The following is an 18,291-nucleotide window of genomic DNA, read 5'->3' as shown; positions in this document are numbered from 1 at the left end:
TCGATCCATGGTGTAGCCTGTCTCAGTACTTTATTTCTTTTTATTATCAAGTACTAGTCCATTATATGGATGTACCACATTTGATTTATCCATTTATGAGTTGATGGACATTTGGGTTGTTTCTTCTTTTTGGCTATTATGAATAATGCCACTATGAACATCTGTAAACAAGATTTTGTGTTGATTTCTCTTGGGAGTGGAATTTCTGGGTCACTTGGTAATCTATGTTTAGCTTTTCTAGGAGCTACAGACAATTTTTCTAAGTGGCAGAATCAATTTACAGTCCCACCAGCAGTGCATGAAAAGTTCCAATGCCTACCTATCCTCGTCAATGTTTATTATTGTCTGACTTTTTAAGTATAGACAACCTAGTAGATGTGAAGTAGTAACTCCTTTCAGTTTTGGTTTGCCCTGAGATAACTTTTTTTTTTAATTTTTTAACTTTTATTTAATAAATGTAAATTTCCAAGTACAACTTTTGGATTACAGTGGCTTCCCCCCCACAACTTCCCTCCCACCCACAACCCTCCCATCTCCCACTGCCTCTCCCATTCCATTCACATCAAGATTCATTTTCAATTATCTTTATATACAGAAGATCAATTTTAATATATTATTAAGTAAAGATTTCAATAGTTTGCACCCACACAGAGACACAAAGTGTAAAGTACTATTTGAGTACTAGTTATAGCATTAATTCACATTGTACAACACATTAAGGACAGAGATCCTACATGGGGACTAAGTGCACAGTGACTCCTGTTGTGGACTTAACAAATTGACACTCTTGTTTATGGCATCAGTAATCACCCTAGGCTCTTGTCATGAGTTGCCAAGGCTATGGAAGCCTTTTGAGTTTGCCAACTCTGATCTTATTTAGACAAGGTCATAGTCAAAGTGGAAGTTCTCTCCTCCTTTCAGAGAAAGGTACCTCCTTCTTTGATGGCCCATTCTTTCCACTGGGATCTCACTCACAGAGATCCTTAATTTAGGATTTTTTTTTTTTTTTTTTTTTTTTTTTTTTTTTTTTTTTTTGCCAGAGTGTCTTGGCTTTCCATGCCTAAAATACTCTCATGGGCTCTTCAGCCAGATCTGAATGCCTTAAGGGCTGATTCTGAGGCCAGAGTGCTATTTAGGACATCTGCCATTCTATGAGTCTGCTGTGTATCCTGCTTCCCATGTTGGCTCGTTCTCTCCTTTTTAATTCTATCAGTTAGTATTAGCAGACACTAGTCTTGTTTATGTGATCCCTTTGACTCTTAATCCTATCATTACAATCAATTGTGTACTGAAACTGATCACTTTGACTAGCGAGATGGCATTGGTACATGCCACCTTGATGGGATTGTATTAGAATCCCCTGGCATGTTTCTAACTCTCCCAGATAGCTAAGACCTGGAATCAACCTAAATGCCCATCAACAGTAGACTGGATAAAGAAATTATGGGACATGTATTCTATAGAATACTATACAGCAGTAAAAAAAAAAAAATGAAATCCGGTCATTTGCAACAAAATGGAGGAATCTGGAAAACATCATGCTGAGTGAAATAAGCCAGTCACAAAGGGACAAATATCATGTATTCTCCCTGATCGGTGACAACTGAGCACCAAAAAGGAAACCTGTTGAAGTGAAATGTATACTATGAGAAACAGTGGCTTGATCAGCCCTTGTCCTGACTGTTGGTGAACAACTTAATACTTTATCCCTTTTAGTATTTTTTTGTTCTACTTAATACTATTGGTTGAACTCTTTAATTAACACACAATTATTCTTAGGTGTTTAAACTTAACTGAAAAGTGATCCCTGTTAAATATAAGAGTGGGAATAAGAGAGAGAGGAGATGTACCATTTGGGACATGCTCAATCGGACTTGCCCCAAATGGTAGAGTTAGAAACATGCCTGAGATAACTTTTTAAAACCTAACATCAGCAAAAAACAAAATAGGTTGTCGAAACCCTATCTTGGCAAGACTTTGAGAAAACAGGTGCTGTGGCATAGAAGGTTAAGCCTCTACCTGCAGTTTTGTCATCCCATATGGGTGCCGATTTAAGTCCTGGGTGCTCCACTTCCAATCCAGCTCCCTGCTAATGCACCTGGAAAAGCAGTAGAAGATGGCCCAAGTGCATCTTCTACTCCCCTGCACCCACTTGGGAGACCCAAAAGAAGCTCCTGGATCCTGGCTTCAGCCTGGAGCAGTTGTGGCCATTTGGGGAGGGAACCAGCAGATGGAAGACCTCTCTTTCTCTCCCCTTCTCTATCCTACCATTTCTTTGACCTCTTTTTCTCTGCCTTTCAAATAAAAAGAAAAAACCCACTCTTACTAGGGGTCTAGCTTGGTATAAAGTTTCTAAAAGACAATTTGGTATATCAAAGTAGGAAATATACTTAACCTGTGACCAGCTTCCTCATTTCTAGATATTTGACTTAAGGAAAAATGATATGCTAGGAAAAGATACGTCTTTATTATAGTACTGTTTATAAAATTTCAATTGAAAAAACTTTGAAACTCACTTAACTGTCTATCAGATGGAACGTGGTTATGTGAAATTTTGCACACCTAGAAGATGTAGGCCATCAGTACAGATAATGATGCCTGCATGCAGAGCAGACCTGTATTGTCTTGGGAAGCTATCTACCATGTATTGAGGGAGCCAAGTCAGGTTTTTGAATGCATGAGAAGATCTCATTTGTGAAAAATATTTTTAAGCCTAGGAAGATTTTTTTGGAATAATGTCCAAAATGTTAACAGTGATTATATCCTAATGGCAGAATTTTAGGTGATTTTTTCACGTTGTTCTTTGTAATTTTTTTATATAATTTAGTTAAAAATCAGCCTCTATAATTTTTTAAGAAAAATTATAAAACTATTTCAAAAGAATATTCATTTTAAAAGTCACATTTTTATACTTAATCAAGGCTTAAATTTTAGTTCCTTCCCCTATCATTATTTTTTTAAACTTCAAAACCACCTACTAAAGGCATAAAGAAATCCATTCTTATATAGATTATATCCACTTGGTGTGAAACACTGTCTTAGTCTCTTCCTTTGGAGAGTTCTATTATGTGCTTGAGTCTTTATGGAGCTCTTTTACATGGAGGTATGCCAGGTGTTTTTAGGACTTGGATATCTTGCCAAAGCCCAGGAGTAGGAGCAGGTCAAACGGTTCTCCACATGTTCTGGTGACTGGGATCATTGTTCTGAGTTCAGATATTCTTTCTTCCACTCCCCTATCCTCCTTTGAGGCAGAATAACTCTTAACAACCACAGCTTTCTGTCTTTGAGTTTACTGTGGACTGGGGAACTGTTCTCAATACATTGCTTGTATTTTAGCCATTTAATCCTCTCAACCATCTTGTGAGGCTGGCACTGCAGTTATAAGATTTTACAGATGAGGACTACAAGGCACAGAGAGGTGAAATAACCTAGCCAGGGTCACTCAGCCAGGGAATGGCAGAGCTGGGACTGGAACCCAGCAGGTTTGCTCCCAGAGCACCTGTGGTCTTAATGGCTGCGCTCCACTGCCTCTCTGACTTTTATCCTAAATCGGATTGCAAACACTTCTTACTGGTTTTCCTTGTTTCTCACCTAAGCTGTCACTTCTTCCAGAAATGTCAGAGAAGCTGAGGGAGTGAGTTCACCTGACTGAGCTTTCCCTGAAGCAAGGGGTCGCTGGAGTCACCTGCTAGCTGTTCATCTACTTACCACTGACTCTCCTGGGATTTTACTTGCCATCTCTTTGACCTCTTTTTCTCTGAGATGTGTGGATTTCTTACTCCTCAGAGTTGGAGACTGATCTGGGAGGGAAATGAAGCTTCTTTAAGGTGTTTCCATTTTGATCCAGATCCATCAGCAGAGCACTCAGAGTCTGACGAAGAGCCTTGGCTGCCCTTCCTCAAGCCTCACACAGAGATGGGAACCCTGCCTGGTTTTTGAGTAGGATCATTTAAAGGGCAAAACATGATTTGTCTAAGGCTGTAATTTATTCCAAGAGTAGAAGATACACATTATAAAATTTTCATAAAATACAAAAAAGTATACCAAAAATTACCTAAAAGCACTTATAATCCCACCATCCTGTGATAACCACCAAAAATTATAATTTTCAAGCGTGTTTGTCTTTTTAAGCAAATCATATCTATTCATGAAGACTAATTCTTCTAAAGAAATGATTTATGGATGATAATTTTAGAAAATGCCCATTCATGCCATTTAGTGGTTAGGATTTATAGGTAAATGTAAAGATGTTCCAAAGTTGGTAAAATAAATATTTTTAAATTTTGTACATTAGTTTGATGATTTTTTACTGAAGAAAAGAAATAATTGTGCATATTTAAAAACATTAGGTACAGTGACCTCAGTGGTTTTGGTATTGTTGTTGTTGTTCCTGCAAGTGATTTTTCCTCTACCCTCCCTTATTTATTTTTATTATTTTTATTTTCTCTACCAGGGGTTGCATATAAGTAGACCTTCAACTGATGCTTATTAAATTTATGTGACCAAGATTAAGATCTACCTGAAACACCATCAAATTTTAACTTTTGATATTTGTGATTTTAGTTGGTTATTTTTTTTGGCATTTTGTTGTGACTGAAGTTTAATAAAGTGTATATAGAATATTCGACTATTATCCTGTAAAAAAAAGGTTATAAATTTCACTATTGTAAAATAACCACCACAACAACAAAACTCATGTGGTATGATGTAAGTAATAATAACTGTTATGCTTGGTTCAAATGGAACTAGCTTGTGCTGAACACTGCTTTAAAAAGCCGTTTCTTAGGATAATGACGTCTAAGGTTGAAATGTCTCTCTTCCTGTGTTTTCTAGGCATTTGGCCATCTGAAGAGGTTTTGGCATACTACTGCCTCAAGCACAGTCACACATTCAGGTACAGACTGCACTAAACAGATTTTTTTTTTTTAGCCAATACCAGATATTGAATCTGCATATTAAAAGTAGCCAAGAGTACATTCTTCAAATTAAAATTTGTGGAAGAAAGGAAGGAAGAAAAGAAGGAAGGAGGGAAGAAAGAAAAGAAGGCTAGAAGAACTTGACGGCGAGCACATGTTGCTCCGAGCAGAGGCCTGACTTGCCTTTGGGTACTAATACTGCACAGCAAGCTGTTTGCTGTATGTCAAAGGCTTTTGATTTCCACTCAGGGCATTTTATTTCACTTTGATTTGGGGGAAACAAAGTGAAGCTTCCAATCAATTCCTACTGATTGTGAAGGTCAAAAAAAAGAAAGAAGCCCCACAAAACAATAGACATTCTTTAAACTTCTGCCAGAGAAGTCACTGCAGAATATTTGATAATACCTTCCAGCTATTATTTAAAGGTGCCATCCCAGCCCTGATTTTAGAGCTATTTTTATACACCAACAATACGTATTTGTGAAATATAAATTACTGTTGCAGATTCATGCTACCCAAATGTCTTCAACTTGTCAGTGTGCATTATAGATCAAATCCATGGATGAGATTTAGGAAAGAGGAGAGGAAAAAAAAATATTCCTTTTATTTAGAAATTCTAAAGAGGTTTGGTAGTCCCAGAAAATATAGGTTTTTCATTTTATTTCTCATTTTACAAAAGTCATCCAATATATACTTCCTGAATAGCCCATTATGAACCCAGACAATCCATTAGTGATCATGATGTGTGTTTTAACAATATGTACTTACAGGATTGGGTCAATAATATGTGGGTTTTTTTTTTTTTTGAAGCTCTGTGGACTCATATTTACCAACCAGTCTATAATTGCTTTGAACAACTAAATACTCATTGAGTGAATTTCAAAATATGAACGTCCTTGGCTAGGCTTCTCCCCCTCCCCAGTCCTCCTTCCCTTTTCATTTTGCTGCTGGTTTGGTTTTTTTTGTTTGTTTTTTTTTTTTTTCTTTTTCCTCCTCTTGAGGTAGTAAACTTGCCGAAGTGGGAAGCAGCAGCAGTCTGAAGGGACCAAGCACATAAAGCAAGCCCAGGGCAATTCTGAATTTGGGCTGCAAGTCTGGCACTTGCTCATCTCACGTAAGCTTGACTGGCGCTCCAATCAGCGGGCAGCATGTCACACGTTGAGGGCTGATATTTAGGCACAAAGGGGAGGGTAAGTGCAGAATGCCACCCCAGACTGTCAGCTTCAACTCTGAGCTGCTTTACTTTGGAGCAGGAGAAGCCGGAGCCCAGTCATTAGTGTGGCCCGGGTTTGCTGGCTCAGCCACACCATGGCCCTGCATTGTTTGTTCACTGTGTTGTGCTGGGGTCAATTGTGGTTTAAGTGTTAATTGCTAAATGCTCTTTGTGTCATTGTCCTTTATGGAGGTGGTTCAGCTTCCCCAAATGTTTCCGTCTGTTTCAGATTTTTCTTTTTTAAGGCAAAATTCAGGCTTGCATTTATTTGTGTGTGTGCTCTGTGGCGGTGACTTTAAAATAGGTATATCCGCACTAATATATATTCTTCACTTACTTGGCTAACTGTTTTTGAAGGCATGAATGTGGATTAACAGTGTTATCCTTTCCTAACAATTATCTTTCGCTACTCTAGCTAGTTTAGTTCTAAAAGACAGCACCATTGACAAGGGGAAAAAAGGGAACCTTCTCAGGTTTTTCAGCTCAGCGGTGGTGGTGGTGTCGCAGTGAACACTAATGAGGGAACCCCCACTGATTTGCCTGCTTTGTGACTTTTCTATTTCATAATTATTTTTAAAACGCAAAACGACATGCGGTAGCCTCGTCCCGTCTCCACAACTTCCTGGTAGCGCCGTTCTCCCCGCAGATGGCAATTTGTTCTTGTAACATATATCTCTCTCGGAGCATTTTCATCTCATTTGTATGGGTTCTACCGTTTCTTTTCTCTCTTTCAGGGACCTTGCTGTGTGTGAGCTAGGGGGTGGCATGACATGCTTGGCTGGGCTCATGGTAGGTCTTTTCTCAATTCCAATCCCATTCAGAGGGAGGAACAAAAGGAAAAATGTTCCAGGGCCTCCAACTGCTGGGTCAGAGAACCGCCAGCAGCATCAGCTGCGGTCAAGCTGCCGGGTCTTGAGAGACCTTCTAGATTGACTTGCTTTCGGATCATATTGATTTTATGGTTGCCTCGATGAGCAGAAGCATTTTACCTCCGTGTCGGCAGGATCGCTTGTTGTGACATTCCAGGCCTCGCCCGGTCTGTCTTCGCCATCGCGAAAGCAATTTTTTTCTTTTTTTTTCCGATTCTAGTCCCATTTGCTAAGATACAGGAATAGCCTGGCAAATCACAGTTGGAGCACCATGATATAGCTGCTAATGTTTTGCCTGCATTATTACACCAACAAACATGATCCAGAGCGCTCAGTAATTAGATTCTTTTGAATTAGATTGGCCATTCAGGAACGTCTTTCCCATTCTCTGGGTTCTGAGTCATGTATTCAGGAGATATTATGTAGCAGCACAGTGCATTAGACAAGTTTTTATGTCTCTACAAATAAAAGCATATTGTTACACTGATTGGCATTTGACAAACCTGTCGCTCTTATACAATGTGTCGAGGTTACAGCCCAATGTGCGAGCATGTCAAAGCTCACAAAAAAATTACCCTCACAAAGCCATCTGCCTGCAATGCAAAGTTATATGAAGGGCATCAGGCAGTCAGACAGAAGCAAGCTGAAAGGCAGAGTGACAGCCTTGTATGATGGCTCTACTAGATAAACAGAAGCCCGCAAATGAAAGGCTCTCAGAATACCATCATCCGCTGTCACAATGCAATTACCGAACAGAATGATAGCAAGATAGAGGCTCCCGCAAATGGAATGATAAAAGTATTGACTGATTTGATTGAATGATTAAAATAATGCAGACATAAAATGAAAAAAGATTGAAGATTGTTACAGAGAAATAGGTGAGGAAGCATGATACTGAAGGCTTGTCACTCCTGTCTTCACTTCCACACAGACAAGCATATTTGCTCATTGTTTGCTGTGCTCCCTTTTTTTTTTTTTTTTCAGGTTGCTATTTCTGCAGATGTCAAAGAAGTTCTGTTAACTGATGGGAATGAAAAGGCCATCAGAAGTATCCTTATTCAGATAGAAAACGGGTTTGTTGTGCTCATTCCTTTTTCCCGGCTGAGTAACAATTGATAGAAAGAAAGACAGCATGGGGTATTAAAAAAGAGTTTCCCCCACACACAGATGATAAGTAATTAAGGAAAAGTAGAAATATATGAATTCACGGCGTATGGCTACATGGTCTTTTTTCCCTTTTTGATGGATTTTTATAAACACTTCTCATTAAAGGGAGCCTGTATTTGGGGAATCCTCTCAAGGCAATGAGGAAATTTGTTTCCTAATCCTTTTGGGGCCGTCTTGTTCTTTTCTTTCCTTGAAAATTTGCCAGTATAAATTGTTTCATATTTATTATATTGGATGTTGCTTGCAAATATCCAGTGTCCCTGTTCGTGTCCATTATTTCCCTTCTTGCATTTGATGTGGGGCCATGCCATGTTAATGCTGCACCGACTGTAACTGCCCAGGAGTCACCTGTACCCCCACTGGAAACAGCTCTCCATTTTTCATTATTTCCTCTTATTTAGGATTACAAAAGCTGTCTCTCTCTCTCTTTCTCTTTCTCTCTCACTTTCTCTCTTTCCTGCTATGCTATCACAGTTCAAACCCCATTATATTAGATTATGCTTTACTAATATGTACACAGAGTTCATGAAAATTGAACTGTACTTTAACTAAGAAAGCAAGCATAATTTGTGGCTACTTTAGCAGTCGAGTTGATTTGTTCAGGTGCAGTTAACAGCCGTTAGAAATTGAGAGGAAAGGTGGAAGATATGTTTGCTCTGGGTTTTTTTTATGTGCCTTACATTTACTTTATGAGGGAGATAGTCTCCTTATCTGAATTTTAGACCCTCGAATGCCAAAGCAGCTTTGCTTTTTGTGGCCTCTTACATAAAACCTGTTTCCGATTTTCTTTTTCTGCCTCTGCATGGGAATTTTTTTAAGCTAAGATTTGCAGCAGCTCCCTCAGGCTGCTAGAACAGGAGACAGGAGGTACAAGAAGCACAGCCTCTGATACTGCCAGCAGCACTCCTGTGCTCCGCAGAGCCCCACCCAGCTAATTGCCTGACAGACTCAAAAAAAAAAAAAAAATCAGTAAGGAAAAACAGCCAATCACAATCTTGGCCTTTCACACAAGGGAAAGAGATCACAAAAGGTGCTTCCTTTTTTAAAAATGCAGGATTTTAATCATGATCTTGAGACTGTCGCAAGTTTTTCAAAATATGCCTGAAGATGAGCGGATGTTATTCCACTCACTGTGCTTTATTCAGAGTGAATTCTGTGCAGGTATCATGTCACTGCGCCCCTCCTCCTGGTGTCAGGGAACAGAGAGGAGGAGGAAGCCCAGGTACGCAGGCTCAGCCCATCTCAGTGGATGGGGGCAAGAAAGCAGGACTGTTGAACCAGAGAAGGTGATTTTAGACACAGGCCCAGTAACCCAAGGTTGCTCGTAAGTCAGCAGGTATTAGTTAACAGCATTGGAAACCCAACAGAACTTTTCGAGAACTCTAGGAAGCATCTGTGGCCAGTATGTAAATTTCATTGCACCAGAATTATTACTGAGCTAAACTACAGGGCTCCCGGAGAGGAGATGCCTTGCTAATGTCGCTAATTAACGCACCTTTGCTTCAAACAGCGAAGATGCCAGGCCAGCTCTTGAAATCCGAGAGGAAATCTCCGATGCTGTATTCACTCTGCCGGCCTTTCACAGAAATGATTGGTACAAGCCCCCTCCCAAGAAAATGGATTTTTAACATTTGGTCCTCAGAAGCTCAGCCCTGAGAGTGCTTTATTGTGCCGGGTTTTACAATGGGTTTAATATAGCGGGGGGCCAATGGAGGGGAAGAAGTTTACAATGTAGATAAAGTAGGCCCTTTCAAAGGATGCAGGTCCAAACTGGCCGTGTGTTTTATTTCATCTCTTAGGACTTCACTGACAGAGCTCAGTTTTTATCATGCAGTTGTTCTATGTTTGTGTGCCTTTTTCTGTTGTAACTAGATCTAATTTTTTTTTAATTAAGAGGGAGAAGCATGCATAAAGCCTTAAAATTGGCAATGTGTTTTTCCTGCTTTTAATACTAATGTTGTTCTTGATTTGCTAACAGAGCTTACAATGGGCATCCATTGTAATTTGTTGTACTGAGTGAGCTTAATATGAATGAATTTTTTTACCATTTGCGTGCCCACTTTCTGTAAGAATAATAATTCGCTGACTCACATACTATTGATGCATATAGATCAAACAAACTTATTTAAAAATGACTATTTACATCTTTCCCTTAAAATTTTAGGAAGCCTAAATTATACAGCAGTTGTAAGATATGATCCAAAAATTACTTTCTAGAAAGTAAAAGTGGATGTCAACCAAAAAAATGGGGGGGGGGGGGAACATTGCCAGAAGCCAGAAAATCTCTAAGCAAAGCTGCTAATTATTCTTAATGGGCAAGATGAGCACATTAAGAAACAAATGAATACATCAGTGAAATGTAATTGAAAATCGACCTGGCAATCGCACATCCCATCTGAGTATTGGTCTGTAGATTATTCTCATCATCTAAAAAATAATTTTGTTGTCCTTGGCTTCTAAATTTCATGAATCCAGCTAAATCTTGCTTCCTAGTCTCAAGCTTCTAAGATTTTGATTTTTACTTCTTTTTTTCTAAAGCATTATCTGAATTTCCTTTTAATCTGTTATTTTCTATTTTTTTAAAAAAAAAATGTGAGGCAATGAACGGATTTGTGCTGAATCTTTATGGCACAGAAGTATGTCCACCAGTTGAGAGGTTATTTATTATTTCTCTAAAATGTAGCAAATGATTGGCTCTGTCTTCTGGAGCCCTCTGCCTTGACCCTGAAAAGCTAGATGTTGACCTGAGATTTATTAAACAGAGATATCTGAAAAGAGATTAAGACTCAAGGCAAAAATGAGTTGTGCAAGTCCCGGGTGTTTTCTCAGACTCCTGGGCAGGTTTCCCTGAGGTCTTCCTTGGTGCTTGAACTGGACCGCTGGGGCGAGTCTGACCCAGAACCCACCGCCCTGAGAGCATTCCCTCCTGACAGATGTCATTCTCTCTGTACACTGAGAACAAGGGATGAAGTGAGAATGTTTCCATTTGGTTCATCCACTTCTCAAATTTAGTCTAAAATAGTGTGAAATACATTCTCTTTTTTTTTTTCCTGGCATTGCCCTTTTAGTGTAGTAATGGATGAAACCTCTGAATGCCCCATATACCATAAACACTCAATAATGTGCATAACTAGAGATGACAGTGACATAAGAAGGGGCAAGAGACATGGCACACTGAGTTGTTGGTGGTGCTAAATTTCTTGCACATCACAATGGATAAATGCAGGACAAGGCACTCTGCCTTGATCCATTCTTAGTAAACAGCTAGTGTGTTAGCTGTAGAATATTCCAGTGCATGGTCACCTATTTCTCTGTACTTCTGCTCTTATAAGATCTTACCCCATGGTATATATGTAATCTGGTCATGACCTTGAGCCTGGGGTTCTCCAAAAATTGATATATCTCCTTGTGCTTTTTAAAGGAGATACCCCTAGTTCTATATTACTTCATTTAACAGAATTCCTGACTTGAGTAACTGAGAAATGAACCTACCCATGGCCTGTTCAGCCTGTGCTGTGGAGAGGTTGGGAGTCGCAGGGCACTTTCTCCATAGCCAGGCCAGCCTGGACTCTATTGGACAAGTCGTAAGTTAATTATGTGTACCTCATTGGGTTAGGCCTCCACAAATAACTTTTTGAATTAAATTACTTATTGCATGGCATTTCAGGTGACAAAGATACAGCAGTGGCCCAGGCAGATCTAGCTCCTGTCCTTTTGAGACACAGATTATGCTTGGGCCATAGCACAAAGGAATATACATGTGAAAGATGCTGAAAAATCACTCAGGAGAAAATCTGTGATTCCTTCTAGTTATTTCAGTTCCACAGTATAGCTGTTCATGTAATCAGTCCCACATAGCTAGGAAAGAAAACTAGTTTTAGTTACCATCACAAGTCTCACCATCCTACCAAAGCTTTTGCCAGGATTATCCCAAAAGATGATGAGTTCCCATGAGTTAGGCGCCCACTCTGTGTGGGGCCCATAATGGTGGTCTCCCTTAAGCCTGTAAAACAGGCACCATTATTTTGCCCTCTACTAGGCAAGTGGCCTCAAGGTCACAGGGCTGCTAAGGATCTGAATTAGCACTGGAACCCAGGTTCATTTGACCTTGGTGCTTATGCCTTTTTCCCATTAAACTATTCTGTTTCATCAAACACTAGAATGATTTGGGGAGTGTCCTCTTGGATCTCCTCAACACCCTTTGGAAGAAAAGGCCTTTAGTGCATGAAGGCAACCACTAGCATCATTAACAAAGAGCTCCCAGAACCTCGAGGTCACCCTGGAGGTCGAACTGGAGTAATGAACACATACCTTTAAGAGTGAGATTTTTTTTTTAAGATTTTATTTTATGTATTTGAAAGGCAAAGACATAGAGAGAGTGGGATCTTCCATCTGCTGGTTTACTCCCCAAATGGCTGCAATGACTGGGAATGGGCCAGGCTGAAGCCAGGAGCTTCTTCTGGGTCTCCAACATGGGTGCTGGGGCCCAAGCACATGGACCATCTCCTATTGCCTTCCAAGGAGGAATAGCAAGGAGCTGCATTGGAAGTAGAGCAACCAGGACTCAAACAGGTGCCAGTATGAGTTGCTGGTGCTTAACCCGCTGCATCAAAACAGCACTTCCTCACACCCCTTTTTAAAGATTTTATTTTATTTATTTGAAAGAGTTACATAGAGAGGGAGAGAGACAGAGACGGGGCTCAGGGAGAGAATGTTTTGTAGGGGCTGGCACTGTGGCGTAGAAGATTAAGACACCGTCTGTAGCACCGACATCCCATATGGGTGTCGGTTTGAGTCCCGGCTGCTCCACTTCTAATCCAGCTCCCTGCTAATGTGCCTGGAAAAGCAAAGGATGATGGTCCAAGTGTTTGGGTCCCTGCACCCATGTGAGAGACCCAGAGGAAGCTCCTGGCTCCTGGCTTGTTGAAGCCATCTGGGGAGTAAACTAGCAGATGGAGGATTTCTCTAGCTATCTATTCCTCTCTCTCTCTCTGTAACTGTGATTTTCAAAATAAACAACTCTTTAAAAAATAATGTTTCGTAGCCTTAATTTAGCAAATATTTCCATATCAAGCATTTTTTAAAAGGCTCTAGAGAGAAAATGAATAGGATTTATATTATAACCTCATAGTTCTCTATCCTCACCTGAATGAAAGTAAAGAGAAAATAAACCAAGAAAAGTAATGCCTTATGATTCAAGGGTGTTATTTTTTTTAAATATTTTCTTATTTAAAGAACAATGCCACCACTCAAAATGTGTAGGCAATTATTTGTAAACATGATGTTCTCTAATTAAAAAAGAAGGCTAATATTTGAAATAATATCTTACATTCATATATATGGGGCTTCAAAAAGCTCATGGAAAATGAAATGAAAAGATAATGGACATTTTCCATGAATGTTTGATGCCTCATATACATATATATAATATGTATGATGAAAGACTGTTATTGCTCTGAAATAAAAACATATTTTTAAGAATAAAAATCAGTGGAAACAAAAATGGAGCTCCACTCCTGAATCATGCTTTACTTGAGGAGGAAATCTGATAGAATTCTGATTGCCTTTTAGCCACAAGCATGTATCCTGTAGCTCTGGATGTCTAGTTTCCAAACAAGGGGATTGGAGGTAATTGTCCTGTATCCATTTAATCAGAAGTCCCAGTAAGGCTTTCTTTGCACCCAGCCCCTCCCACTGAAGCCTCCCAGAAGGTGGGTGCAGTTCAGAGGACACAATTTGGCTCGTTGTGTTGAACACTATCCTGGACATATTGACTCGATTTGATTGGATTTCCTTTATTACCCTGAGGTGACACAGAAGAATGATAAAATCTGTTATTGGACACAGTGCCATCCAGAAGAGCCATCAAAATCTGACCTTATGTAAAAGGGTGGGGAACAGAGTATCAGAATGTATCTCTTACAGTAATATTTTTAAATGCTATTGTCATTTTTTTTCTCTTTGTACTTGTTTTAATATTTAAAAAAAATCCTGCTAAACCACAAATATATTTCCTGCCCAGTTTTCAAAATAAAGCAGCCTAAATACTATGGGTAGATTTTTTTTCATTTAAAAAATTGCTTCTAGAATATAAATACATGTGCATGCTTCAACCTGACCACCTGGAGTCACAGGTTTATAAATTGTATAAAAGTATATAGTGTTAAGATGTTTACTAAAAATTATTAATAGGCCTTCTGAGTTATATAATTTAACTTCCCTGTGACTATTTTATAAAAAGTATTACCTCTACCAACAAAATAATATGTTTTGCTTGATAGATTAGTCATGTACTCATACGACGCTACAGGTGTACCAGGCGCATTACGGAGTGTGGTTGGATGCCATGGCAACACTGAGTAGGGTGTGTCCAGAGTGTGGGGGAACTTCACCAAAAACAGTTGTCAGTTGACTCTTTACTAATTTTGTTCTTCTCCGAATAAAGATGTCAGCTGTCCTTTTCTGCAAGACATCTCATTTAGAAGACTTTCCTGAAATACTTTCTTCCTGAAATAGACAGAACTGTAGGCCGATGTGTCATTTTAGTTAATCAAAACAAGTAGGCAAATTAGTCTCTTTTATTTTTTTAATGAATGTAATTTAACGGTATTTAATTTGCATACAGGAAAGTTCACCCAGGAAAGAAAAAAAAAAGTCTGCATTATAGCACTTTTGTAAACCTTCACAAAGCCCTTCATTAGGGGACCTAATTGATTTTTCCTACCCACTCCCGGGGGAAGAAAGCTATCACAGTACCTGCTTATTCACTCTGAGAAGAAATGGGTGTGCCTGGTGATTCAAGCAGAGATTTGGGTTAAAAAGTCCTGTGGCTCTGCTCTTGCAGGGAGACCGTGGCCAATGCTTGCTTTGAGTGTTCAGAAAATCTGTTTTTCCAAGCAATAGGGGAACATCGCTTGTCTGCTTGGTGTCCTCCCCATGGGCCCAATTTAGTTCAGCTTGCAGCTTTCTCGGGAATTATTTCATTTCTTGTTTATTTAAACCTGCCTTCTTGCAAAAGAGGGGTTTGGAGGCTTCTTACAGTGACACAGAGAGTATGCCACATAAAATAAATGAAAGGTGAGGGAGGGCAATTGGAAATTAGGAAGCCAGGAAAATATGATGCAGCAAGTTCAGGAAATGTATGCCGTAGGATGCTGGGTATGGTTGTTAGCGTGAGGTCGTACCGTTTGGCTCTGAGTTGCACAGGGGCCAGAGCAAAGAGAGAAAGAACAATTATATGATACATAGTGTCAGAAGTTGAGGCAAAACCAGCCGCTCTGAAGTCCATCCTTCCTGGTGTTGAAACCTGATGTAGTTCATCCCGCGGCCCTAGTGGAGATGTTGCAGTGCGATATAATGAACTCACTACTCAAAACATCACTTCAGCAAACATGGCTCCTTAGAACAAGTCCAGCAGTTAGCCTAAGGCCACAGCCTAAGTCTGAAAAGACTGTTTATCTAAGGTGCTTAACAGTGGATTCACTTTCTTCGTCTTTCCCATCTTTTCCATGCTTTTCTCCATCTCTGCCTTTTCATGTCCTCCCAAGTCTCTCCCTGCTGCTCCTCCCCTCCCTGCCCACTAGCATGCAGGAGACCGGAACTCTTCCACCTGGGAAGTCTCAGAACATGGGCCTTGCCCTCCCCACCAGCAGAAGGATGCCCATCTTTGGACTCCTAGCTGTCTTAAGCAAGTGTGGCATGGCGTTTGTGGAGCAGCCTGTCCTCCTACCAGCACCCCTAAGTCGGGACCTGGCCTGGATGCTACTGGAATGTCCATTTCACAGGGGAAGGCCCAGGAAATTCAAAGAGCTTGTGCTTGGGGTGAGTCAGCATTTGGTGGTAGAGCCAGCCCCCCCTCCCCATCTCCTGCCTCACACCCTGCAGCTCAGCTCCTCACCACAACCACTGCATGTACAATAAGAAGATCAGTGTGTGGGGGCCTTTGCTCCTTTTTTCCTTCAAGTCCGTTGGCCATCACAGCAGAAGCTTTCTTAACTGTGTCCTCCAGACGTGAGAGACATCATCACGAGAAACCAGAAGGCTGGTGTGTTTAAAACGCAGAAAATATCAAGCTGGTAAGATACTTTTCATTTTTTTTTTTGTAAGATACTTTACTTTTTTGTAATGATTTCTCTGATACTCTGGTTGGTTATTAGAAGTCGTAACAGCTAACGTTTATTGAGTGTTTACTATGTGTCAGGCACTGTTGTAAGCACCTCACAAGATTATTTCATTCAATGCTTATCTCATTTAATGCCTGTGAGGTAGGCAGACACTCTCCAGATCTCCAATTAACAGGTGAAAAACCTGGAGGTAAGCATATTAAATTCCGAGTTGGCGATGATTTACGAGTTGAGATTGTACAATGTGGGGGTGGGAGCAGCTCAGCCTGGCACCATCATAAGTGGCTCCAGTGGTTCTCAAACTGGGGCCGCTTCTGCCTCACCCACCACTGGGGGGTGGCGAGCTTTTGTCATTCCCTGTGGACATTTTTTTTTATTGTTGTGACTTGCGGGAAGGGAGGAGTGCTGCTTCTGGCATCTGATGGGTACAGGCCAGGGATGCCACTACACACCCTATAACAAAGAAGCATCTGGCCCCAAACGTCATGGTGCTGCATGCCATGAGGGCAAAATGGCCAGGTATCCATTCCCTCTTAGATCCCGTTCCCTGTCACCCACACTAGGAGAAATGCTTGCCCTCAACCAAAACAACGGTGGGTTCTGTGCTGCTGCAGCTTGTTTTGGTTCTTGCTGGTAATGAATCTAGAGGAATAAGTGGTTTTTTGTAATTTTCACACGAAATATCTGTATCTGTGCATTCCTCCCTTACGCGTTTCACCCTGGACGTCCACCCCAACTGCTCAGTTTGGGGGAAACAATGTGGATTAAACAGCTACAGTGCTTGAAAAACCAAAATAATTGTCATATTGGGATTAGGAGGAGCTGTAATTTTTTTTTCCTATTCTGTTATTTGGTTACTGTGACAAAGTGTCCACGTATGTGTTTGTAAATCCTGCATTAGTGTGTCCGGAGCAGGCGGATGGCACGGGGACAGGATGCTCTGCGTTTCTCGTAGACGCGAGCAAACCTGTCTCCCAGCGAACCTCAGGCCTCTGCCATCACCTGTGGCCGCTTGGCTCCCACGGCGGCCTTGGCTCCTCCGCACGGGCAGCCCCACCCTTCCGGAGAGGGCCTCATCTGGGGGCAGGATTTTCAGCCTGGTCTTTTAGTTATCAATCAAGAGCGCATTTGCTATGTTGTGCTCATTTACATTTATTTAATGCTTAAGGTCATTTGTGACCATTTGAGTGTATTTCAGCATATGGAATCAGGGAATAATAGATTTCAGCTTCATGCTGTGAAGAGAGATTGTGTTTCTACAAGACATAATGTTGTTTACTGGGTGTTAATAATCACTAATTAATAAACATATCTAGACTTCTAAAATGTTGCATTTCGAGGAATAAAAATGTCAAGTGTTTAACTGATGGAGTGCAATAGTATTTTCTAGCATCTCCTCATAAAATAATTAAGCTGCATCAAGAAGCAAAATGGCATTGTTCAACACAGGATATAGCCCAAACACTGAACACATGGCTTTTGTTTCTATTTTCCTTTTCTCTAAAATACCATTTCTAAATATCTTGCTGCAATTTGTACCTGGACATCTGTCTGTGCTTCAGTAGTCCTACATGATCCTCCAAGTTCCCATCCTTAGCTCATAGTAATTGTGGTCAGTTTCTTGTAACCACTGCAGGCTTTCTGCCCAAAGTCTGCTAAAGCACTTGCCAGAAAGCAGGTGGATGAGTCAGTCCTTGAAATTCCTCGATCTTATATTAAGGAGCTACTTGACCACTTAACCTTCAAGCAACTAAGAGAAACTGCCAACCAGGGAAGTCATAATCAGCATTCCCCTTCCATCCACTGCCTTCCCACCCACAGTCAGTACAATGTGATGAAAGTATTAGTTCCATGAGAGAAGAAATAAAAGGAAACCATTCACAAAAGAGCTAAGATATAGTTCAATATTCCTTTTTAGTGCCTCAATGCATATGCAGAATTTCTCCTCCAAATTGGAGGTGTGGAATAACAGTAGCGACAGATAACTAAGAGGTATTTACCAT

General features: G+C 40.4%; 1 protein-coding gene across 2 annotated transcripts in view; it reads left to right on the top strand.

Moving 5' to 3' along the window:
• The window catches only part of CAMKMT (calmodulin-lysine N-methyltransferase), a 469,347-nt gene that overhangs the window by 398,019 nt on the left and 53,037 nt on the right, over positions 1–18,291 (top strand). The window contains exons 4-7 of one of the 2 annotated variants that reach the window (XM_002709891.5): positions 4,834–4,894; positions 6,864–6,918; positions 7,983–8,046; positions 16,174–16,240. In XM_002709891.5, the coding sequence (XP_002709937.2) occupies positions 4,834–4,894; positions 6,864–6,918; positions 7,983–8,046; positions 16,174–16,240 (247 nt within the window). The remainder of the gene's footprint in view (positions 1–4,833; positions 4,895–6,863; positions 6,919–7,982; positions 8,047–16,173; positions 16,241–18,291) is intronic. The other variant, XM_070069190.1, reaches the window with a different exon arrangement.

The sequence above is a fragment of the Oryctolagus cuniculus genome, chromosome 2 (assembly GCF_964237555.1).
Source record: "Oryctolagus cuniculus chromosome 2, mOryCun1.1, whole genome shotgun sequence".
NCBI lineage: Eukaryota > Metazoa > Chordata > Mammalia > Lagomorpha > Leporidae > Oryctolagus > Oryctolagus cuniculus.
The sequence above is the reverse complement of the archived record's forward strand: the minus strand, read 5'-3'. Positions and strand labels throughout refer to the sequence as shown.